The sequence below is a fragment of the Galeopterus variegatus genome, unplaced genomic scaffold (genome assembly GCF_000696425.1).
Source record: "Galeopterus variegatus unplaced genomic scaffold, G_variegatus-3.0.2 Scaffold1935, whole genome shotgun sequence".
NCBI classification, from domain to species: domain Eukaryota; kingdom Metazoa; phylum Chordata; class Mammalia; order Dermoptera; family Cynocephalidae; genus Galeopterus; species Galeopterus variegatus.
The window spans coordinates 207,579-232,541 of NW_007728046.1; the positions used below are offsets into that span (position 1 = coordinate 207,579).

The window sequence follows — 24,963 nt, forward strand, 5'->3', positions numbered from 1 at the left end:
AAGGAGAGTAGTGGCCATAGATTTATTCTAGCAGCTTACCTGCTGTGCAGATTACGTTAGATTTGTATAGATGCCTCTATTTCTGTAACATGTTTTGATGTGTTTATGAATTTTGATGGGTTTATAGTGGTAGATCGAACTTGCAGATTTAGTTTTTACTTTACTGCATTACTTTCATTAAATGATGCTGACTTAAAGAAGTTTCTTGGGACATAGTCTCTTGCACCTGTAGTGATACAGTCACAGGCATGAGTAATGAGAGTCATCTTCTCAGTGCCAGAAACGACCTCCTGCAATTATTACTAGTGTTGAAGTGGACTAAGGCTGGTTGAATGCAGCAGTCATCAGCCCTAAGTGCAAAACAATGCTGTTTGAAAAACATGACATAACGTGATAGGTTGCATAGATAAATAATTGTATGTGCATCCTATGCCTAAAATGTCTTTGCATAACTATCTCATGTCATTTCTGTTATTTCTAGTTTTGTCTCCTGGTCTGCAGTGTGTGCACATTTTTTACGATCTTGGGAAGTTACATTCCTGGGGTTATACTCAGCTATGTACTGTGTAAGTATAGTGGGATATTTGGCTGATTTGTGTGATAAATATGACATCATTTAATGGTCAATAGACCTTCTGTAATTGGAAGAGGAGGGATGAGTTCTTAATTATAAAACAAATTGATTATTCTTTAATCTTCAAAGTTTCTCTTTTATCATAGAGACATGTTTATATTTTAAAATTGGAAGAATAGCTGCAGAAGGCAGGAATTTAAGTGAATAATTTTATGTTAAATAATGTCAATAAAACTGTAAAAAATCTATAAGCCCCAGCCCCATGAATATACCAACACCTTTGCCTTTGTGCGTGTTCTGTGGCTCAAAAAATAATTAAAACCACAGTGAGATATCACCGCACCCCCACCAGAATGTCTCAAATTGAAAATACTGACCAAATCAGGTATTAGAAAGCATATGAAGCAGCTGGAGTTCTCACATAGATTGGTGAGTAGGTAGAATGCTACAAGCACTTTGGATAATGGTTTGGCAGTTTCTCAAAAACTATATGACCAAGCCATCCCAAAGGTAGGTATTTACCCAAGAAAAATGAAAGTATATGTCTGCACAAAGACTTGCACATGATGGTTCATAACAGATTTATTTGTAGCCAAAAGTGGAATATAATCCATGTGTCCATTAACAGATGAATGGATAAAAAAAAAACTATCAGGACTAAAAAACTGATACATGCAACACTGTGGATAAATCTCAAAATAATTAGGCTGAGTGGAAGAAGACAGATAAAAGAGTGTATACTGTATGATTCTATTGATATATAATTCTAGGAAGTTCAAACTAATCTTTTGTAACAAAGTAGATCAGTGGTTGCCTAGGGATGAGGTGGGTGGGGGCAGGGAGAGGTAGGAAGGAAGGATTAATAAAACATGAGGAAACTTTGAGGGGTGGTAGATATGTTCACTATCTTGATTGTGGTGATAGTTTCTTAGTTGTATACAGATGTCAAACCTTATCAAATTGTACACTTCAAATATGTACAATTTATTGCATGTCAACTATAATTCAAAAATACTGTAAGAAAAAAAGTGTAGATATTTTGCTTTTCCTGAAAAATATAAAGATCTGGCACTGCTGCCTTTTGATGGGGCAGGCATTCTCCACTTAACTAACACTAATATTTACCTATTTTTCTTTCACTAGCTTTTAAAATTTACATATAATTCCTTGGTCTCTAGAGATACTTGAGTTTGCAACTCCTAATTTAGAAGGTAATAGGGGACATTTCCTATAAAACAACAAAGAAATAAATATTAGAGAATACAGTGCACCCAGTGTGGCAATCTTGATTTCTGTTTGTATTCCTAATGTATAACATAAGTGGAAAATGGTTGGATCTCAAATCCATCCACCCAAATAGGGCTCATGAATAATACCAACCTCTCAATCTACATTGTTTGGGAGGTAAAGGAGAAGAGGGCTGGGGAAGGAGAGTCTAATATGGACAAGGCATTATTCACGTGGTGTGCCTTAATCTCATTTATACTTAGCAACAACCCCAAGAAATAAGGTTATTATCCCAATATTACTGATGAGAGGCTAATAGGTAGTAATAATTTTCCCATGATAAAATGGCATTTAATAAGTAGAGTTGAGATTTTAACCCACAAATGTTGTCTGGAAAGCATGTAATCTTTCTAGAAAAGTTTTGAGGGTAAAAGGATTGAGGGAAGGGAGCAGATCTAATTGCAAGTCTGAGAATGACTGTGAGCATGGCGGGGCGGGGGGTGTAGCAGAAAATGTTTTCATTATGGGGGAAGAATAGAAATTATGAATTTATTTCACAGAGGCATTTCCGTAAGGAAAAAAAAGTTCTGTTTTTCAGTAAGGAAACTTAGTATTTTGTGAAATACTAATATGTGACTTTTGAAAGGAAGGACATTTTACCTGTACTCTCTTCCTTATTATATTTCAGTACTCTGTGCGTTTTTGTGTCCACTGTTTAAGTGTAATGATATTGGACAAAAAATATACAGCAAGATCAAGTCAGTTCTGCTGAAACTAGATTTTGGAATTGGAGAATATATTAATCAGAAAAAACGTGAGAGATCTGGTAGGTAAAGTTTGAATTTTTTATTCTATGCATGAAATGAGTCATCAGCAGTCTATTTATTATGAAATTGCCTTTATTACATTTAGGGTGCTTTTAGCCTTTTGCCAAATATTATTATAGAAGCTAATCCTCCAAAGTAATATATATATATATAGGTTTTTCCTATTTAGTCTTTTATTCTTTTCTCAAACATACAATTTAAATAAAATGATATTTTAATCCAAATTGTCAGTGGAAGAAGAAAAGGCTTCAGCTCTATATTTTGCTATTTATGATTTACTTAACTTTGTTTTATTTTGGGTTGGACTATTGCAAATAAAAAATGACACAGGTAGGGCTAAAAGTGTGGGAGTCATGTAAGGGGGGATTGAAAGAACAGAAGAAAAAGAAAGTAAAGGAAAAACAAATGTGATCATTTTTTTACTTTTTAACTTGGCCTGTGACCTCAAACTATAGCATTCATCAAATCAACCTGGAGAGCTTATTAAAGCGTAGTGTACTGGGCCCCAACCCAGAATTTATGATTCGGTAGGTCTAGGACAGGGCCTGAGAATGTTCATTTCTATAAAGTTTCCAGGGATGCTGCTACTGCTTGTTCAGGGACCACACTATGAAAATCACTAATGTGGACCATTTCCTTTTGAAATCAAACATTTTGCTAGTATGTAAAGCATGTTATGTACAAACATTTAATTATATGGAGGCTTTGGAGAATACCAGGGTACTTTAAAAAATTCATGAAAAGATAGAATTAAAAGATAATATGGTCAGAATGCAGTCTTATAACCCCAAGGTCATGGGTTCAGATCCCCATACTGGCTAGCTGCCAAAAAAAAAAGGATAATACAAATCTTTCCATGAACTTTTTGCAATACCCTCATGTGAGGAATGTGGGTAAGAATATATAGTAAAATAAAAGAAATTCACCCTGTCTAAGCTGGCCAGGAAACTGAAAACTTCCAATTTTTTTCTTAACAGAAGCAGATAAAGACAAAAGTAACAAGGATGACAGTGAATTAGACCTTTCAGCTCTATGTCCTAAGGTATTTTTTGTTTAGTTTTCAATTTGTTCCTGTGTGGTTTGACTGTAAGTTTATTTACATGCACCAAAGTTGAATGGTGTTCCTAATGAACTCCTATTTCTGTAAGATAATTGAATGGTTTCCAAAGTAAAATACTCATCTAGTTTTTATTATTCTGAAATTTGGGGGGTAGGAAGGATTTTTCTGAAGATTTCCCTCAGCAGTTTAAAATGTGCCACCGGTATTTATATTAACACAGATTAGCCTCACGGTTGCTGCCAAAGAGTTATCTGTGTCTGACACAGACGTCTCAGAGGTATCCTGGACTGATAATGGGACCTTCAACCTTTCAGAAGGATACACTCCACAGACAGACACTTCTGACGGTATGCTAGTATTTCTGGATACTCTTATTTTTATTATTATGAGTGCACACAAAAATATTTAACTTCTATCAACTACTGAATAGGTAAATGAAATGTGGTATATCTACACAGTGGAGTATTACTTGGCTATAAAAATGATTGAAGTATTGATACTAGCTATAACACTGATGAACCTTAAAACCATTATGCTAAGTGGAAGAAGCCCGACACAGACACAAAAGGCCACGTACTGTATAATTCCATTTATATGAAACGTCCAGAATAGGCAAGTCCTTATAGAGGGAAAGTAGGTTAGTAGTCGCTAGGGGCTGGGGGTTAAGAGGGAATGGTGAGTGACTGTTGATTGACATGAGTTTCTTTTTGGACTGATTAAAATATCCTAGAATCAGTGGTGATGGCTGTACAGTTTTGCAAATGTACTAAAAACCACTAAATTGTACACTTTAAAGGGGTGAATTTTATGGTATGTGAATTATATCTCAAAAGCTGTTATTTTTTAAAAGTATGAGGAAAAAAAATTTATCCATGGCCATATTTGCCCTTAGTTTGAAAACAACAAAAAAATTGAAAATAAAAAAAATCACCTCCTGAAATGTTGGGCAGCATTGCTTATAGCAATAACGGGAAGAGAAAAAGAGAGAAGCTAATCCTGTTCATCCAGGCCTAGTCCTCATTAAGAGGGACTTGAGTAGGAGGGCTAGTTCCCTGAGTTCAAAGCTGGCTCCAAAGTTTCTCATACTTGTCTTCAAAGTTAAAAAAGCATCTTTGTTTTTCATAATTAGGTTAAATATAATATAAAATAGGAGAGCACAATATTCTTCACTAATGGAGATTCCACCCATAAACTAAATTGACAGACAACACGTGTGCAACTTAACTTTTGGTAACTTAACTTTTGGTAGACCCACTGGATTATTTTAAGTGGTTTCAGCCATATATTGAACATATGAGCAGATTATAAGGGAGGAGGTTGAATAAACTGTTTTATAGTTATTTTCCAAATACATACTTTCTTTTTCCATAGGAAGTAGAGAGGTAGGCCGTGCAGTGTTTGAAAGAAGACAGGTTTGGAGGTTAGAAGACCCAAGTGTAGTCTTGCCTGTATCACTAACTAACTGTATAACCTTGAACAGGGGACAATTTCTGTGGACCTCAGTTTCCTCATCTTAAAAGTGCATTAGAACAAGAGGATCACTGAAGTTCCCTCAAGCTCTACGAGCTCTCAGGATCTATAATTGAAGTCATATTTTAAAGACCAGGATAACAAGTACTTTGTTCTTAAGCATCCCATCTCAGATTTATACAACAAAAGGAACGATAATAATTCAACCTACCTATAAGGCTTTCCATTAATTGAGTCAAAAATTTCAAATCACTTTGCAAGGAATTTCAAATCACTTTGCAAGGAGTTAACTGTTATACTAAACGATTTTCTGTGAAAAGTAAAAACAATAAAATCAGTTTGCCTCCTAATCTGACATTGCTATCAAATGTCCTGAAACTTGGTATGGTCAGTTTCAGCTATATGTACATAAGGAGAGTAAAATATTTCCATAAGCTCTTGGGTTGAAGGAGCAGTGGCTTCTTTTCTTTCCTTTAACAAACACATGTTACAGATACTCAAACAGATCTCCGTGTATGAAAATGGTGAGGCTGTAAAATATTCACCATTTGATATACCAAAATCCATGAAAGCCTCCAACTGAGATATTTTTATTTTACAATCACGTATATCTCCATTGGCTTAAGATAATTCCCACCCTATGGGGAAGGATGGAATTTTTATGGTGAACACTTTAATCAAAGCCTCAAGCTAATTTTAGACAAGGTTGAATATTAAGTCATTACATTCACTTTTTTATGCTAAAGAGGAAAGCTGAAGACATGGGGGAATATGTAGTATTTGTGTACTTGTGGGGAGATAGTATTGCAGATTTGGGAGCGGTCCACTATGTGGTTAAACTGATTCAAGTTGACTTAGGATGATGCTAGATGAATGTTAAGGTTGCCCAGAGGGTTCAGATTAAAGTCAGATATCTTTTAGACAGCTCTTTTATTTCAAATTTGTTATGGGGCTTAAGGATGAACTTTTGTTATCCATTTCACAGATCTTGACCGACCCAGTGAAGAAGTTTTCTCTCGAGATCTTTCAGATCTTCCATCTCTAGGAAATGGCATGGGAACAAATGATGAAGATGAACTGAGCCTTGGCTTGCCCACTGAGTTCAAGAGGAAAAAGGAACAGTTGGACAGTGGCTACAGACCGAGCAAAGAGAGGCAGTCAGCAGCTGGTCTCACCCTTCCTCTGAGCAGTGACCAAACCTTTCAGTTGATGAGCAACCTGGCTGGGGGCGTCATCACAGCTGCAGTGACTGCCGCTATCAAAGACCAGTTAGAGGGTGCTCAGCAAGCACTTTCTCAGGCTGCACCCAGCCCAGGAGAGGACACAGACACTGAAGAAGGTGATGATTTTGAACTACTTGACCAGTCAGAGCTGGATCAAATTGAGAGTGAATTGGGACTTACACAAGACGAGGAAGCAGAAGCACAGCAAAGTAAGAAGTCTTCAGGCTTCCTTTCAAATCTACTTGGAGGCCATTAATCTGGGAATCAGCTTGCAAAAGAACACAGATAAAAACCACCAAAAAAAGTTCAGTCAAGGAAAAAAAAAAAAAAGAAAAAAAAATTGAACTGTAAGCTTTAATGATTACTTTAGATTTTTTTGTTTTATTTTCCCTTCTGCAGTGAATTAATTGTATATCAGCTGACACTGATAGATTGATATTTCTGATAGTTATTTTTATGTAATAAGCATGGAAATGAACTTTATATGTATATATACACATACTGTGTTGTCAGAGATGAATATTAGGGTTTGTTTTTAAAGCAAAAAAAAAAAAAAAAAAAAAAAAAACCAAAAAACAAAACAGCAAATTATTAAGGTCCTCATATAAGTATTCTTTATTTTTTCTTTACAATTAATTTTTCAAGCATGCAAAACAGTTTATTGTTGTAACTCATTGAAAAATATTAACAGTTAATTATGGATACATGCTGTATCAGCTCCCTTACTCCTAATACTTGGAAACAGTTTTTTTTTAAAAAAATGATAGATTTTGATGTAAAAAGACAAAAATGATCAAGGTATCTTTAGTTGAAGCACTTAGGAAATACTATCAAAATTAATTTCCTAGGAAAATTTTTAAAAATATATTTAAATGCTATGGATAGGCTGAAACATTTCCATGTTATTTCTGAAGTTGTAGACTTAGGCTTACTTGTAAAATGGCATGCTCCGTTGACTGCCATCTCTAGTCTCGCAATGGGTGGTATTAACCCCTAGAAAGCAAGTAGTTGTATAGCACATAGACGGTGGTTGTGATGTAAACAGAGGCTCAGCTGTTTTGTTGTCATATGTTTGTAAGACGGATGTTGTGAGTGCAGATCTATTCTGCCTGCTCATGGTTAAGTTAAACTTCATCTTTCATATTACGTTGTGGAAAAAGTCTCCTAAAATTGTGAAACTAGTTCTTGATATGTTCTATGAGTGATGTGGTATCAGCAATAAAGAAATAATAACTCTGTTTTCTTAATCTGTATAGATAGAGAGGAACCTGCTTGGCTTTAAAGTGCATTTATTTGCCATCGAAGTCTAAATGTGTAATCTGTTTCTTACTGGGAAACTAGAATATAATTTTTCCTTCATTTTAAACTTTTTTAGATCACCTTTAAATAACCAAATTTGACTTGTGATTTTCAACAAAGGACTAAAAAGCAGAAACCAAGCTGGTTTTGTTTTGGTGGTAGAAACTTTTAGGTAGTATTGAGGGACCATGTCAGTAACTACCAAAAATCTCTTAATCTTCAGGTATAGCTGGCATTTCTGCAGATGCATACAGACATCTGAGACCCTCAGAAAGGAAGGATAATCTAAGAATATAGGAAATCTGTGTTTCCCTCTTTTCATTTTATCCCTTTTATTTCTAAAGACTAATTATAGGTAATCTGACATTTTAATGCAGCACTTCTTATTTATTTTTTCCTTCTTAGGTATTAAAATATCTAGACTGAATTTTGCCAAATGTTAAGGGACGAAGTTACTCAAGACTTTGAACACTTGCTTTTTGTGATCGACTGTGCTTATGTGTCATTAGTGCCTCATAACTGTTTGATGTCCTTTACTGAAACAAAGTGAGCCTGTGCCTTCATTATCTTGCCCATTTTGGTACAAATGGAAACCTGGTGTTAGAAAATCTCTGAACTGTGTGGATTTTGGAGGAATATACCTGAGTTCTATTCAATAAGAGTTTCTGGACATGAAGAAAAATACAGTCACATATTTATAAATAGTTGTTACCAGGATTCTTCTTTTTAATGTGTACATTTCTTCATTTGAAAAATATTCTTGGTCATGAAGTCAAAAAATTTAAAGGTTATTTCAATTTTTTCACTGAGGAAAAAACAAGAAATTAAATAATCCAAGTGATTAAAAATATGTTATAAAACACTAGACAAGCTTACAAGACGATAAACTCAAGGGTTGACAATGAACAATAAATCTAGGATAAAATGTTATAAATTAAAAGGGGTTTGGAAATGGAGAGGTTGGTATGACAGAAAAACGTGTTATCAGTGCTATGGAGGTGACATACCAGTTGTCTATATACAGTAGCATTATAACCATCTATGCACTTTAATATTATTTGTATAAGAATATGTGATTACAAATCTATACAATACAATAGTGGTACTCTTGTTAAAACTTTTAATTCAAACAAACACAGGGATGTTGAGGGTCTGTGTTTGTGTATGTGCATGTGTGTGTTTTTTGGTGGTGGGGCATTATTTCTGGTTTTAAGATGTAGTAGCAAATAAACCCTGGAATTGATCCAGCACAGTGGGGGACTATGTACCTTTACCATGAGATTTTACACCCATAGCAATGTTTCCTCAATATCTGAAAAAACTTAAAAAGAATCACTTGTAAGGGTAGTAGCAAATAAACCCTGGAATTGATCCAGCACAGTGGGGGACTATGTACCTTTACCATGAGAGTTTACACCCATAGCAATGTTTCCTCAATATCTGAAAAAACTTAAAAAGAATCACTTGTAAGGTCTAAGTGGGATGCAGTCATTAAAATGTGAACCATAGGTTTTTTAAAAACTATGGAGAAGTGTAGAAAAGTTTTGCTCACTTCTTATAGAAAATGCTGAGCAAAACCATACAATGGGAAGAGCACACGTTGATCGTGCATTTTGATCTGAAACAATAAAGCAGTGCTTAAGAAGTTGAAGCTTGCTTTGGAAGATCAATCCAGGCTTGGATATTCTCATTCTGAAACACCTTTGCTTTTTTCTTACCCTAAACATTTTCAAAAGTGATTTTTTAAAAACTGCCCCCTCTCCAGTTGCGTAGAATGTTAGGGGAAAAAACCTTTTATAAGGTTTTACCATTGGCAAATATCTTTAACATATTTAGGCATCTCTTATATTTGAAATAAGTGCAACTTTCTTCCTTTTAAAGAAGTTGCAAATGCCAACTGCTACCAATTTTAGACAAGAAGAAAATCCATGTTTGTTTTAAGAAAAAACCACGATATTAATGTTTTTATTTTGTTTATAATTTAAATTGGTGTATTTCTTTACACTGCTGCTGCAGCTGTGTTAGTTGCAAGAGAGAACGTTATTCTGAAAACACTTAATGAACTACTGTTGTCACGGATTATTTGTATCAAGATGAAGTTAGAAAGCCTCAGAACTATATTTTCGTGTATTATTCCTTCATTTCCACCACAGCATTTATGTTGAGAAGGAATGTTCGAAATATGGGTTCTGGTTCTGATGTTAATATTAGGGCCCTAAGACACAATTTCAAAGTCTTCTAACATCCCCAAGTCACAGCCTCAGTGTCTCCAAACATAAAGAAGTTAATTCATATATTCTCACACAGGGATGTTTTGCAAATGAATAGAAAAAAGTGAAGCACTTTTAGGGGGACAAAAGGCTGTATAAAACCTAGATACTGATTTTTTTCCACTAAGCCTCTGTATTAGTTCCACTCTATTAGTTTGCTCTCTGTTCCTTATAACAGAATACCTGAAACAGGGTAATTTATAAAGAAAAGAGGTTTATTTCTTACAGTTTTGGAGGCTGAGAAGTTCAGACTTGAGGGGTTACATCTGGTGATGGCCTTCTTCCTGGTGGGAACTCTACAGATTCTGGTGGCAGCACAGGGCATCACATGACAAGAGGTCTAGAGTGTGCCTACATGCTCTCTTTCCTCTCTTTATAAAGCCATCACTCTACTCCCTTGATAATCCATGCAGAGATTAATCCATTCAGATCCAATCACCTTTTAAAGGCTCTGCCTCTCAAATACCATAGTCAGATTACTCTCTTAATACTGTTACAATAGGAATTAAATTTCAACATGAGCTTTGGAGGGGACAAACATTCCAACTATAGCACTATCATTTTAAACAGTAAAACAAGGGCTATCAATAAGTACCTTCTAACAAGAAAACTCTGTAAGGTTTGGGCCTAGAGCTATATTAGCCTCAGTCCAAAAAATGCCTGTGAAGTAGATGGATGGAAAGTGTTGCAAAAAATGTCTGTTAATTCAGTTGACTCCATGGACCATGGGTAAGGTTCTATACTAGTTGTTTTTAATGGTTCTCAGCATGGGACGCTGAGAAAATCTAACAACTCTGTACCTGTTTCCCTATAGGTACAAAGCACCTACCTCAGAGGGTGTTGCAAGGATTAAGTGTCTTAAGGTTGGGGTAGGCAAACTATAGCCCATGGGCCAAATCCAGTTGCCCCCTGTTTTTGTATGGACTATAAGCTAAGAATGACTTTTTTTTACATTTTTAAATAGTTAAAAAATATCAGAAGACTATTTTGTGACATATGAAAAAAATATGAAAATAAAACTTCAACATCCATAAATAAAGTTTTATTAGAACACAGCCATGCTCATTTATTTATTATTATCTATGGCTGTTTTTATGCTATAACAGCAAAGTTGAATACTTGTGACAGTGACAAGAGGCCTACAAAGCATAACATATTTACTGTCTGGCCCTTAACAGGAAAAGTATGCTAATCCTTGGTCTAAGAAATAGAAGACACTCAGTTACACCGTTAGGATCCTGTTTAATCCTTACATCTCTACAATAAAGCGATATTAAGAACATTTTGGCAAATAACAGGGTAAATAAATAACCCAAGGTCACAGAGCCAGTAAGGGGAAAAGCCAGCCTGATCCCAAGCCTATTCTTTTTCTAATATATTACACTATCATTTATTGGTTTAGTGTTCTGATACATTAAGAATGATAATACTTTAAATAATTTAACAGAACTTCACTAAACATGAAATACTGATTTTATTTTAGATTAATTTTTTCTTTTTTCAAAGAATCCAGAAACCAGTTGATCTATACTGTTTTAAATGCTGTGATAAACAGGCTTTGCTGTACATTCCAATTCCTTGTTAAGAACAGAAGACTGCCTATCCAGAAAGCCAAAAACAATTGTTGATTGAAAATCGTAAAATTATTTTTTATGAACACAGAATTTATAGAAATTGTAAACCATTTGATAAATGTGTTAGTTTTTCTTTGATATCTGATACCCCCCAAAAGTTAACCTCAACCAACGCAAACCCTTTTTAAATTTTCCTTTTAAAAACCAAGGTGCTACAGAAAATACAGGAATGTGATAAGTAGTAATGCTGTCAACAGAGAATATTATAATTAGCATATCAACTGAAGGCAACCTTATTAGTTTTTATTTTAGATTCTGTAATTATTAAAGATTAACATCCCAAGGTCTTCTAAGACTGAAACAGGAAACACATTACTGTGTGTACTGTCACTTTCACAGTGTGCACCATAACGTGAGTAGTTTGAGAGTTAAGTGAACCATTTTAAGGGCTATGTCACAGTATCCAGAAGGAATTCTTTTAATATTTTCAAATTAAATATTTTGTCATGGGTGGTCTTAGTTTAAATTCTTCAGTAGAGCGATCAATTTGGTAATGTTTTTGATAGTATTGTCAGCAGAGATTAGAAAGAGGAAGATAGTGCTGTAGATATGCTGCAGAGAAATTTAACTCAACAGTCGCTTGCTTAGTTGACTTGCATTTACCAAGGAGCTGATCCTTTCTCGTATTTCACCAATCAGTTCCAGCTACTGCTGTTGCATGTACTCATGGCCTAATTCTATTCCTGATGCCCATATAAATGGATTTTTTTTTTTTTTTTTGGCAGCTGGCCAGTATAAGGATCTGAATTCTTGCCCTTGGTGTTATCAGCACCATGCTCTAACCCAGTGAGCTAACCAGTCGGAAACACTTTTTGACTCCCTGTTTACCAAATGAAGAATAAACAGCAAACTCTAGAATTCAAGTTTTTAGCTAATGATACCTTAACACTTTCCAGTCTTATTTTCCCTTGCTTACCTGTATCCTATGCTTTGCCAAAACTAGACTTATACTCTTTGATGAAGTTTGGGTGTGTTGTCCCCTCCAAAACTCACGTGGACTTTTGATCTCGTATGTGGCAGTGTTGGAAAGTGATTGAGTCATGGGGGCAGATCCCTCATGAGTGGATTAATGCTCTCCCTTGGTGAGGAGAGATAAATGAGTGAGTTCTCACTCTATTAGTTCCCGCGAGAGCTTGTTGTTTAAAAGACGCTGGCACCTCCTCTCTCTCTTGCTTTCTCTCTCGCCATGTGATCTGCTTGTACCTGCCAGCTGCCTGCCACTTTTCCGCCACGAGTAGAAGCACCCTGAGACCTGGGCCAGATGCAGCTGTCTCAGAATTGTAAGCCAAATAAACCTCTTTCCTTTATAAATTACCCAGTCTCAGGTATTTCTGTTATAGCAACACAAAGTGGACTAAAATACTCTTTCTAAATATGCCCTTTATTTTACCCCTCCCCAGTATTTCTTCTTCCTGTTCCATGTACGTTTTTCCACTTTCAGATAAAGTCCTCAATCATTCCTTCCTCAGGAACCATCCGAAATGTCAATTCCTTAATGAAAACGTTTCTGATCCCTGTAATTGGATGAGATTTCTCTATTGTAAATATTCATTGCCCCTTTACATTTCATTGTACTAGGCCCAGTATTCATTGTAGTTTTTAAACCATCCCTAACAGGTCATAAAAACTTCTTGAAGGTAAGGGTATTTTAATCAATTTAGAACTAGTAGAACTTTATAAAGGATATGTAGCATGGGAGAGAGATTATAGGAGATACTGAAAGCCAGGCAAAGGAATTTAAACTTCATGTTATGAGCAACCAACAGCCATTCTTGAACAAATGACATAAGAAAAATACTACAGAAAAATTAGTCTGATTATCTGTATTTTCTGTAGGGCAGGCTACGGAGAAAGAGTAAGGCTATCTAGGAGACTGCAGAACATTGGAAGGCAGTACATTGGTAAACTAATATGGTTGAGGTAACAATGCCCCTTTGAAGAGCTAAAGTAAAGAAGCTATGGAGAGTCCAAAGATGCCAAAATGGGAGGGTCATGAAAATGAATTAGGAGGCAGAGAGGAAATAATGACCCAAAGAAAAGATACTGGTGGAACCACATAAGAATTATAAGTAATAGGAAAAAGTGAAACCTTTACTTTATATAACTATCTTTTGCTTTACTTTTTCGGGAAACTTGAAAATATATGTTTTGCTTATTCCAGTAGATAACTAACACTAGCTAATTTATTATACTGAGTATCTGTCCAGAGGGCTCAGATATTTTTAAAGATTTTGATAATCTCAAAATCAAGTTTTCTAGAATAAAAATCACTCAGACTTAACTTTTAAACTGCAAAAGATCCATTTAACAAATATGAACGATCTATGTGCCAGCACTGTTCTAGCATTTAGGGTATACAGCAATGAAAGGAGTGCTTGCTCTCATACAGCTTAATACAGCAATGAAAGGAGTGCCTGCTCTCATACAGCCTATATTCTAGATGCGGACGACTAACATGTAGTGTGACTAGCTATCCTGGTTTGCAAGACTTCCAGTGCTAAAACTGGGTAAACAGTGACAACAAATGCTAATGGTAGCCAATCTTCCAAAATGGTCTCCAAAGACAATCCCCTTATCCCCCAAATTCATGCCCTTATGTAGTCACCTCCCACATTAAACAGGACTGACTTGCATAAGGAATAGCACCTTGTGGAAATGACTGTGTGTGACTTCCAAGACTAGGTCATAAAAGACATCTTGGCTCTACTCTGCTCTCTCCAGGAAAAGCCAATTGCTATGTTATGAGGACACTCAAGCAGACCTATTGGGAGGTCCTTTTGGTGAGGAACCCAAACCTCTTGCTATCAGCCATATAAATGAGCCATTTTTGAAAGAGATCCTCTACCTACAGTCAAATATAGTCAAATCTTCGGATGACTTCAGCCTTGGCCTGCATGCTCACTGCAGCCTCATGAGATTGAGTCAGAACCACCTATCCAAGTCATTCAAATGCCTGACTTACACAAACTCAGATAAAGTTTGATGCCAAACTTTGGGGTAATTTGTTACAGAGTAATAGACAACTAACATAGTGCTATGGAGAAAAGTCATGCCTGGTAAGGAATTAGAGTTGGGCATATGCACTATTTTTGACAAGAGGGTTTGGATAAATCTCTCTTATAAAGGCATTTTGGGCGGAGATCTAAAAAGTAAAGGGAGCAAGCTAGCAAAACGATGTCCCAAGCAGCAGAGTAAAGGATTTCTAAGACTTAGTACCAACAAAGGATGCTTGCTTAGCCTTGTTAAAAGAACTTCAAAAGTGTCATTGTGACTGATGTGGGGTGAACAGGATGGAGAAAGGGTGTGGTAGAAGATCAGAGGTAGGGGTTAGGGTAGTGGCAGGACTGTAGGAGCTGGTAGAATAAAAAGTAAGGTGTTTGAATTTTATTCAGAATCAAGAGAAGGCACTGGAGGATTTGGAGCAAAAGAGCGGCATGACCTCATGTATATATTTTAAAACGTCTACATCATCTTTTGGTGCTATTGGCAGCTTGGATACTGAACATGCAACGTTCAGTTCTGTGACAAGGCTGACTCTGGCTCGGCTAGGCTGTGCAAATGACTCTATGACCTCCCAAGCCTTTAAAGCTCATGTTTTCTACAGAACTGTGCTGTCTAATATATGTGAGGCTACACAGGCAACTGAGCACCTGAAATGGCGCCAGTCCAAGTTGAGATGCGCTGTTAATTGTAAAATATACACTGGATTTCCAAGATTTAGTACCAGCGAAAGAATGTAAACTATCTCATTCTTTTAGATTGATTACATGTTATATTCTGGATATATTGGGTTAAATAAAATATGTCATTAAAAGCAATTCCACCCATTTCTTTACTTTTTTAGTTTATTTTTTAATAGACACATTATTATACATATTTATGGGGTACAGAGATATTTCAATACATGTATCCAATATGTGATGATCAAATCAGGGTAATTAGCATATTAACCATCGTAAAATTTTATAATTTCTTTGTGATGAGAGCATTCGAGCCCCTCTCTTCTACCCATTTGAAAACATACAATAAATTATTGTAAATTATAGAAACCTAGAACTACTACAGACCACTAGAACTCATGTTTCCTATCTAGCTGTAATTTTGTATTCGTAAACCAACCTCTCCCTTTCTCCCCTCCCTACCTTTCGCTTTTTAAATAATGGAGCGACTATTAGATTTAAAATTTACATATGTGGCTTGGATTATATTTCTGGACAGAGGCATGGCGGTGCTGTTCGCACCTAGCGGGCAGATCTTTTATTGAAGAGTTTCGCCTGTGCCCTTCGCTGGTAGGGCCGCCTCAGAAACACCTGGACTCCGGTTTCTCTGTGAATCAGTCCAGTCGGCCCAGCGAGGGCTCCGGTGGCCCGACCAGCGACATTCATTGGGGTCCAGGGGCGCAGTGCGCGGTCCTCAGAGAAGCCCCGACCCTCGCGTCGCCGACCAGACCTCCCCTTGGGGGCCTCCCGGGCGCTCACTCCCCGCTCCTCGCGCAGCCGTCGCCTTAGCCGCGTCACACAGCAGGGCACAACCAAGAAGGCAGGCAAGCAGGAGGGCGCTACGCCCCACCTCAGGGTGACAGAGCGAATCCAAGACCCGGCTAGACACCAACTTCCCTCGCCTTCCGGGGCCACGCCTCGGGGGGCGTGGCCACCGGGCGAGAGGCGGGATTTCCTGTCCAGCTGTCAATAACTTCCGGTGTGTGCCGGAAGTTTCCTCAGTTTGCCTCGGGAAGTCAGCGCGCTGTGTGGCTTCCCGTAGTCGCTGAGACGAGTTAAGGTCTGGGGGTCTTGTGCGGCCAAGGGCGCTGATCAGTAAATTCCTGGCTTGGTCGCCCCTCATTTCTCGCCTGACGATGGCGATGTACACTTGCATCACCTGCCGTGTGGCGTTTCACGACGCGGAGGTGCAACGGGCCCACTACAAGACGGACTGGCACCGCTACAACTTGAGGCGAAAAGTGGCCAGCATGGCCCCTGTCACCGCCGAAGGCTTCCAGGAGCGAGTGCGGGCGCAGCGGGCGGTGGCGGAGCAGGAGAGCAAGGGCACGGCCACCTACTGCACCGTCTGCAGTAAGAAGTTTGCGACTTTCAATGCCTACGACAACCACCTGAAGTCCCGGCGGCACGTGGAGCTGGAGAAGAAGGCCGTGCGGGCCGTGAATCGGAAGGTGGAGATGATGAATGAGAAGAACTTGGAGAAAGGGCTGGGCGGGGACAGTGTGGACAAGGATGCCATGAACACGGCCATCCAGCAGGCCATCAAGGCTCAGCCGTCCACGTCTCCCAAGAAGTCGCCCCTCGTGCCTACAGAGGAGTCCAGGGCTTCCGTGGCCGAGGCTGCTGGTGGACGCGTGAGTCACGACCGAGAGCCCACCGAGAAACCGCCCCGGCTCCAGTGGTTTGAACAGCAGGCGAGGAAGCTGGCAAAGCAGCAGGAGGAGGAGAGTGAGGATGAAGAGGACCTGGACGGAGACGGTAATGGCCCTGGCCGAGGGGGAAAAAGAGGGAACGGACTCCCCTGCAGTTTCCAGATTTATACTCGTGGGTGTGCGCGCGCCAGTTTTTAAATGAAAACGAGAAGTAAAGGTGGCTTAAATGCTTCCTTAATGGGCACTTAATGCCCATCCCCATATGGAATTTTGTCTTTTTAGTTCACTGGTGTAGATTCAGGGCTTGAAACCTTACCTGGAGAAAAGAATAGGTGCTTAGTAGATACTTGTAGAATGAACTGATGCCTTCTCTGTTTTAGAAGCAAGGTATGCACAGGAGAACATGTTATCTTGGTATTTGTGACTCTTGAGGGTTTCCCATTGTGATGGTATTGCACTTAATTTACTTGATTAAAACAGAATGAGGCGCTCAAAATCAGCTAGCAAACCTGAAATGTGGAGCATGATCCAGCAACCTACCTAGCCTGTTTGAGCTATTTTTTCTGTCCTTTCCCCATCCCACATCCTATTAACACTGATATCGTATGTGTTTATGTTTTAGTTTCTGTTGCTGTAACCAAATACCTGAGACTGGGTCATTTATAAACAACATAAATATATTTTATATTTCAACGTAAATACAGTTCTAGAGGCTGAGAAGTCCAAAATGAAGGGGTTGGTAGATTCTGTGTCTGGTGAGGGCCTGTTCCATAGATGGAGTTTTCTCGGAAGGGAAAAGGCCTCATGACCTAATCATCTCCTAAAGGCCCCACCTTTTAATACTGTCCCATTGGTGATTAAGTTTTCAATGTACCAATTTTGGAGAAACATTCAACCATAACACCTTATATAGAAACCCACCACCACGTACACAAACACCATAATACTTCTGTGAAATGGTAGATACAGCCATTGTTTTAGCAATTTATAAAAATATTCAGCTAGATATGAAACCACTTAACTGTGTGTTCAGCACTGGGCTAGGTGCTGTGAGGCATAGGAAAGAAGCAAAAGAGTCCTTCAAGAAGTCTACTGTGTACTGGAAAAGAAAAATTAAGGAATTTCTTAGGCATACAGACTGGTCTGTGGTAAATGAATAGCTAAAATTGAGATCGTAAAATAGGGTTTTTCCTAAGGGGACGTAATTGGCATCCTGTCTTCCCAAATAAAGGGTTGTACCGTCTCGTATAAATCTTTGATATCTTTGATTGCTGTTACCACTTTTCTTAAGTTAACTTTGTTTCAAAATTCTGCCTTGAAGATTGGGAAGATATTGATTCTGATCAAGAATTGGAATGTGAGGATACTGAAGCAATGGATGATGCAGAGGACGAAGAAGCTGAGGAAAGCCCACCCTTTGGTGCCATCCCTATAACAGACTGCTTATTTTGTTCCCATCATTCAAGTTCCCTCATGAAGAATGTGTCTCATATGACTAAAATCCACAGCTTCTTTATTCCTGATATAGAATATCTTTCAGATCTCAGGGGACTGATTAAATATTTGGGTAAGTATAAGTTTTCCTTGGGAAATATCACATTATTGGGGGGCAGGTCTCAAGGGAACATTAGTTTTGTGTTTCTCATGAATCTTTGATTTAATTTCTTGATTATTTTGTGAAAATCAAAAACTTGATGAAGTTTTGTCTTTTGAATTGTGGAAATAAATGATGAGATTTAATCTGCAAAAGGCTTCTTTCAAATTTTTTTTGCAACTTATTTTTCCAGGAGAGAAAGTTGGTGTTGGGAAGATTTGCCTGTGGTGCAATGAGAAAGGGAAGTCCTTCTACTCCACAGAAGCTGTACAGGCACATATGAATGACAAAAGCCACTGTAAGCTTTTCACAGATGGTGATGCTGCTTTGGAATTTGCAGACTTCTATGATTTTAGGTAAGTCTGTTGTTTGTAATGTGAAGTGAAGTGAGGTCATCATATTTGCACTGAAGTGATATTAGATATGTCTGTCATTGTACAATATTTTCTTAATAACCATTATATTCCCTCTATTTGTGGTTATTTTTTCTCATTTTGTAGTTAAGAAACACATTTTAACAGAGCTTAACACATTTAGTGAAGAGAAGATCTCAGGTTCAAACTGAAGTTTGTCTGACTTGTTTTTGTTTTTGTCGTTAAATGGTCAGGAGTTCATTCTTACCAGTTACCTCACGAACGGAGGTGCAGAAATTAGGTTTCATGTTTTGGGTTCCCTGATAGTCCCTGAATCACAAGTTGTCTCTTAAGGAAGTTGAGATGGTTGCTGAACTAGGCATTTGATAGTGAAATTGTCCCATAAGTAGTTCACCCGTAACTGGAATCTTAATAATTTATACATCGAGTAACAAATGTACAAATGGTCTTCAAAAGTTCATGGAAAGATTCACATCTGTATTAGTTTGTTTCCGTTGCTTGTAAGAAAATACCTGAAACTGGGTGATTTATAAAGAAAAACAAAATTTATTGCTTAAAGTTTCTGAGGCTGGGAAATTCAAAGTCCATCTGGTGGTGGCGACAGTGACCCTGGGGTCTCACATTGCAAGGTGGTGGAAGTAGAGAGAGAGAGAGAGAGAGAGAGAGGGAGAAAGAGGGAGAGACTCTCCTGTCTCTTTGTTTAAAGTCCTCAGAACTGTGCCCCTCACCATCATTTTTAATCCATTCAGTACTGCATAGTCCTACAGTCCAATCACCTCTTTAAGGCTCCACCCTTCAATCACCATAACAAGATTTTTCACCCTCCTAACAGTCACAGTCGGGACAAGTTTCTAATATGTAAAACTTGGGGGACACAATTCAAGCTTCAGTGAGTTTTGGGGGGACATAATTCAATTCACTACAGTATCATATTTCAGTTCTGTTTTTCCATGAACTTTTTGAAGTATCCTTGCATGTTAGTGAGTTAGTATGTCTATGACAACTAGTTAGTATTGTCAGAATTCCTGTGAACTAGCACAGGAGGGAAGCAGGTGTGTGTAATTACTGTGCTGGACATGCATAGTCCAAGTGAGACAGGTGTTCAGAAACATCTTAGTCTTTTAAGTCTTCCTTTTGCATTTTCTCTCTGATTTCTCATTTTGCAGTTGGGGACTGGCCATTGCTGGGCATAACTAGGGTTTTAGAAGTGGTGGCAGTGGAGAATATGGATTGAGTGTCTGCTGGAGGTGGAAAGCATCCTCCTCTAGGCAAGGGATAGTATTTATCCCTCAAATTTCCTTTCAGACAGCAGTATTTATGACTTTTGACCACTGTTGCTGTAATCAGAGTGGTCAAAGCAAGTACCAAAGCAAAAGGCTGCAGCCAGCAGCTGGCTTAGAATGCCACCGTGCTCAGTCTGTAACGTTGTCTGTCCACACTTGCTTCCTGTGGCTATACTCAGGATCCTATCCAGTCTTGTAGATGTCAATACCTCCTATAGGCTCGTGATTCCCAAATTTATATCTTTAGGATAGTGTTCTTCTCAGCTCCAGATTTACATATCCAACTGCCTCCTCGACATTATGTCCAAAAAGGATCATTAACTTAACATGTCCAAAATCAAACTCCTGCTATGCATTCTAACCTGCTCCTCTCTAAGTAAATGGCAACTCTGTCCTTCCAGTTACTTAAGCCAAAAGCCTTGCAGTCACCCTTTTATTCTTCTATTTTCTTCCATGCTTATGTTATATCCCTCATCAAATCCTGTTTTATCTACCTTCAGATTATCTTCAGAGTCTGACTCCTCACTACATCCCCTGCTACTACCCGGGTCCAGGTCACTATCATCTTTCACCTGACTTGCTGCAGTAGTCTCCTGCTTGCCTGGTCTCCTTACTTTCATTCTTGCCACCCACTACATTCTGTTCTCAAAACTGTAGTCAGAGGGATGGTTTTAAATCAGTAAGCTGAATCAAACTCTGCTCAGAATCTTCCAAAGGCTTTCTGTCTTACTCAAAGTAAAAGCAACAATAAAATGGCCTACAAGTTCTATGTGATCTGGCCCAGCTGTTCTTGTGCTTTCTGTTTCTTGCTCTCTCGATTTCTGGCTATTCCTTTGATCCATCAGTGTGTTTCTGAGGACCTTTGTACTTGTTGTTGTCATTGCCTGTAACCTTCACTCATATGTTCACTTGACTCACCATCTCACTTCCTGTAGGGCTTGGCATAAATTTCACCTCCTCTGTGTGGCCTTCCTTGACCACCTTTCATAAAATAGCAACACAGAATTTTCTTCTGTTGGTGCCTAAAAGTGAGAAATGGTGTGAACCTTTATAAAAATAAATATTAAATAATTTATTTCCCTTAAAAAAGCAAAAGTTGATAATGCTTAATAAAGAAAACTTGGAAATAGAAAGCCTCCACACACAAAGGCAGCATTTATTGGGTGATTGCTACCTGCCAGGCACTGTTTTAATAAGCACTTTATGTGGATTCACTTGGTTAAAAAAATGTCAAATTACCCATAATTCCACTCTTCTTCCCCAGATAACTAGTGTTAACTTATTTTAGACTTGAAACTTTTTATTGAAGAATAAACTTACAGAAAAGTGCACATAGTACACTGACAATATCATAATTCAGTCTATTGAAATTTTATTACTTTTTTAGTTCTATTTATTTATTTATATTGAATCATAATTGATTATTTATATTTTGGGATTCAAGGTTGACATATGTTGATCAAATCAATATTACTAGTATGTATATTGTTACAAATTGTACTTACTCTTTATGCCCCTTGTCCAATCTCCCTATCCCCCTCTCCCTCACACCTCCCACCACTGATAACTCTAGATTTCTTCTCTCCCTCTGAAAGAGTAATGGTTACTCTGTTGATTTGTTGCCTAGATGATCTGTCCAATGCTGAGAGGTGTGTTCAGGTCCCCCTATATTATCACAGAGCAAATGCTTCTTCTGTCACTCTGGAATGTGCTTTGTGGAGAGAGACGTCCTCTTCTTTCTTTGGTCTCTGCTGGTGACTCTCCTTGTGTCGATGCACTCCAGTGGCTGGTGGACCCTCTGCATGGTGGTTGTGACGTCTAGCCACTTTCATGGCAGCCGTGGTTAATGTGGTGGGCCATCCACATGGATGTGATGTTTTTGGCATGCCTCCTTGGTGCTGGTGGTTTGCCTGGTTGTGGGCAGGGGGGTCTGGTCCCCGGATCCGTGCCCCAGTCCCCCGGGTTGGGCCCCAAGGCTCTGGTGGTGTGCCTGGTTGCAGGCTGGGGGGTCTAGTCCCCAGCTCCAAGTCTACTGAAATTTTAGATAGAACTTGTTCCTAGATCAGGAAACAGAACACAAATAATAACTGTTTCCCTCGTGTGTCCTTCTAGGAACTACCCCTCCTGTCTTCAGGAGTAACTACTATTCTCATTTAAAACAGCATATATTGGTTGTGTGTATTTTTGTGCTTTATATAAATAGAATCACAAAGAATATATTCTTTTGGGTGTGGATTCTCTTGGTCAAATTTACATTTGTGAGACTCATCCGTAGTATTTGATATGGCAGTAGATCATTTGTTCCATTGTTGTATTCTGTTGAATGCTCCACAATATGTAGTCTACTGATGATGCACATTTAAATGTTATTCAGTTTGGGGCTTTTACAAATAAATCTGCTACATTCTTCTATTATGTGTCTTTTGGCAAATGTGCACATGCTGTCTGTTGTGTATATATTTAGGAGTTAGGCCAGAGAGTATACATATGTTCAATTTTAGAAGATACTGTCAAATTGTTTTCCAAAGTGGTTCCCTATACTCCCACATATAGCGAGGGAGAGTTTTTCATTTTAGCCACTTTGGTGGGTGTGTAGTCATTTTCGTTTACATCTCCCTGATGATGACTAATGTAATCAGGAGACTTTTTATGTATTAATTGGCCATTTGGATACCTTTTGTGAAGTGTCTGATCAAGTCTATTGCCCATTTTTCTGTTGAGTTGTCTGGCTTACTGTTAATATATTAATGTGCATTTCTCCACTTATTTTCCATGTGTATGTGTGAATATGAATTTGTGAACATTTCTAGGAACATAGACGTGCTTTGAAAACTGCACTGGCCAATATGGTAATTACTAAGTGTACCCATGTGGCTATTTAAACGAATTAAAAGTTAAATTAAAAATTGGAAAATTTGGGGCCGGCCAGGTGGTGCACTGCTACAGTGCGCCGCTTGGGAGCGTGGTGGCGCTCCCGCCGAGGGTTCAGATCCCACATACAGACCAGTTCCCGCTCACTGGCTGAGCGAGGTGTGGGAGCAACACCGAGGGTTGCGATCCCGTTGCCGGTCCCTGCCCAGTACGGGCGCGACACTGAGGGTTGCAATCCGTTGCCGGTCACGAAAAAAGACAAAAAGGAAAAATAATAATAATAATAATAAAATAATAATAACCTGGGCCTTGATGAAGTAGTAGGCTATCAGGGCAGTAGAATTAGAGAGGAGGATGAAGATCTCAAAGATGTGCTACAGATAGAATTGATAGGACTTGGCATCTGATTAACCGTGGAGGGTGTGGGGAGGCCGGCCAGGTGGTGCACTGCTACAGTGCGCCGCTTGGGAGCGTGGTGGCGCTCCCGCCGAGGGTTCAGATCCCACATACAGACCAGTTCCCGCTCACTGGCTGAGCGAGGTGTGGGAGCAACACCGAGGGTTGCGATCCCGTTGCCGGTCCCTGCCCAGTACGGGCGCGACACTGAGGGTTGCGATCCGTTGCCGGACACGAAAAAAGACAAAAAGGAAAAAAAAAAAAAATTGGAAAATTTGATTCTTTAGTCATACTACCTGCATTTCAAAGTTCAGTGCTTGAAAGCCCATGTGACAAGATCTACCATATTGGACACGTAGACATAGAACTTTTCTATCATCACTGAGTTCTGTTGGACAACACTGTTCTAGAACTTGTTTTAAAATGGTTAAATTGACTAGAGCTTCATGTCCAGCTCTCTGTTCTTCTCCTCTTCTTCTTCATTTGGCAACCTTCCTAGGGAGAAACAAATAGAATTTTGTTATACGTCATTTACTTACTTTTACTACAGAGAAAATGCTAACAAGTTGTTTTTTCCCCAAATCCTTTCAGCTGGCAGTCCCTGCAGCCGTTTGCCCCTTTTTAGGTATCTGGTGGGTTTGCCACATTTACAATTTACAGTACAATGTCTTTTAGTTCAGTTTGAGATATTTGTCTATTTATTAATGCCGTTTTGCTGTTACAGGAGTAGCTACCCAGGTCACAAGGAAGGGGAGGACCCTGATGAGGCTGAGGAGCTGCCTTCAGAAAAGAACTTGGAATATGATGATGAAACCATGGAGCTGATTCTGCCTTCTGGTAAGTGCACTTGTCAAAAATAGTTTAATGCCAGTGGGATTGTGGGAGAGTCATGTCCCGATCAATTACCTTCTATACTGAGAGGAGTAGAACATAAAACTTAAAGTACATGTTTGTGTTCTCATGATGTGGTAGACTCTGAAGCTTACTGCTTGGCTCTGTGTTGGCCTATGTTTTGTTTAATTAGATCAGTGTTTTTGTTCACTTCTCTTATGAGTTCTGATCGGGCTTTTTTTTTTTTTAAACATAGACCTTTTCTATTTTGTTCCTTATCTTCTCCCCTCCCCCCATTGAGGGTTTTCGTGTTAATCTTGGCCTTACTCTCATTCTTTGAACTGATTCCGCTTTCCTATGTTTCTCAGATTTCCAAATGGTAGTCTCAGGTGGACGTGCCTCTGTCTCATGGTGGGAATTTATCTTGGGTATGAAAAGATGAAGAATAACTGTGAATACAAGAAGCATCCACTGTTGTTTATTGTGTGGGAAGAGAGGATTGTTGTGATTAGCTGATAAGAATGGGGGAAGCTGGGCCGGCCCGGTGGCGCACTGGATAGTGTGCCGCTTGGGAAGTGCGGCGGCGCTCCCGCCCGAGGGTTCGGATCCCACATACAGACCGGTTCCCGCTCACTGGCTGAGCGAGGCGCGGGAGCAAC

General features: G+C 38.8%; 2 protein-coding genes across 3 annotated transcripts in view; both read left to right on the forward strand.

The window, feature by feature from the left end:
* The window catches only part of FAM134B (family with sequence similarity 134, member B), a 131,412-nt gene extending 123,030 nt beyond the window's left edge, over window positions 1–8,382 (forward strand). For both annotated transcript variants that reach the window (XM_008579645.1, XM_008579647.1), the window contains 5 exons: window positions 482–566; window positions 2,490–2,627; window positions 3,606–3,670; window positions 3,909–4,035; window positions 6,144–8,382. In XM_008579645.1, the coding sequence (XP_008577867.1) occupies window positions 482–566; window positions 2,490–2,627; window positions 3,606–3,670; window positions 3,909–4,035; window positions 6,144–6,637 (909 nt within the window). In that variant the 3' untranslated portion in view covers window positions 6,638–8,382. The remainder of the gene's footprint in view (window positions 1–481; window positions 567–2,489; window positions 2,628–3,605; window positions 3,671–3,908; window positions 4,036–6,143) is intronic.
* Window positions 8,383–16,313: 7,931 nt separating this feature from the next.
* ZNF622 (zinc finger protein 622) overlaps window positions 16,314–24,963 on the forward strand; it is a 23,279-nt gene continuing 14,629 nt past the window's right edge. Inside the window, exons 1-4 of the mRNA XM_008579648.1 lie at window positions 16,314–17,061; window positions 18,277–18,522; window positions 18,743–18,905; window positions 24,198–24,310. Of these exons, the coding sequence (XP_008577870.1) occupies window positions 16,440–17,061; window positions 18,277–18,522; window positions 18,743–18,905; window positions 24,198–24,310 (1,144 nt within the window). The 5' untranslated portion in view covers window positions 16,314–16,439. The remainder of the gene's footprint in view (window positions 17,062–18,276; window positions 18,523–18,742; window positions 18,906–24,197; window positions 24,311–24,963) is intronic.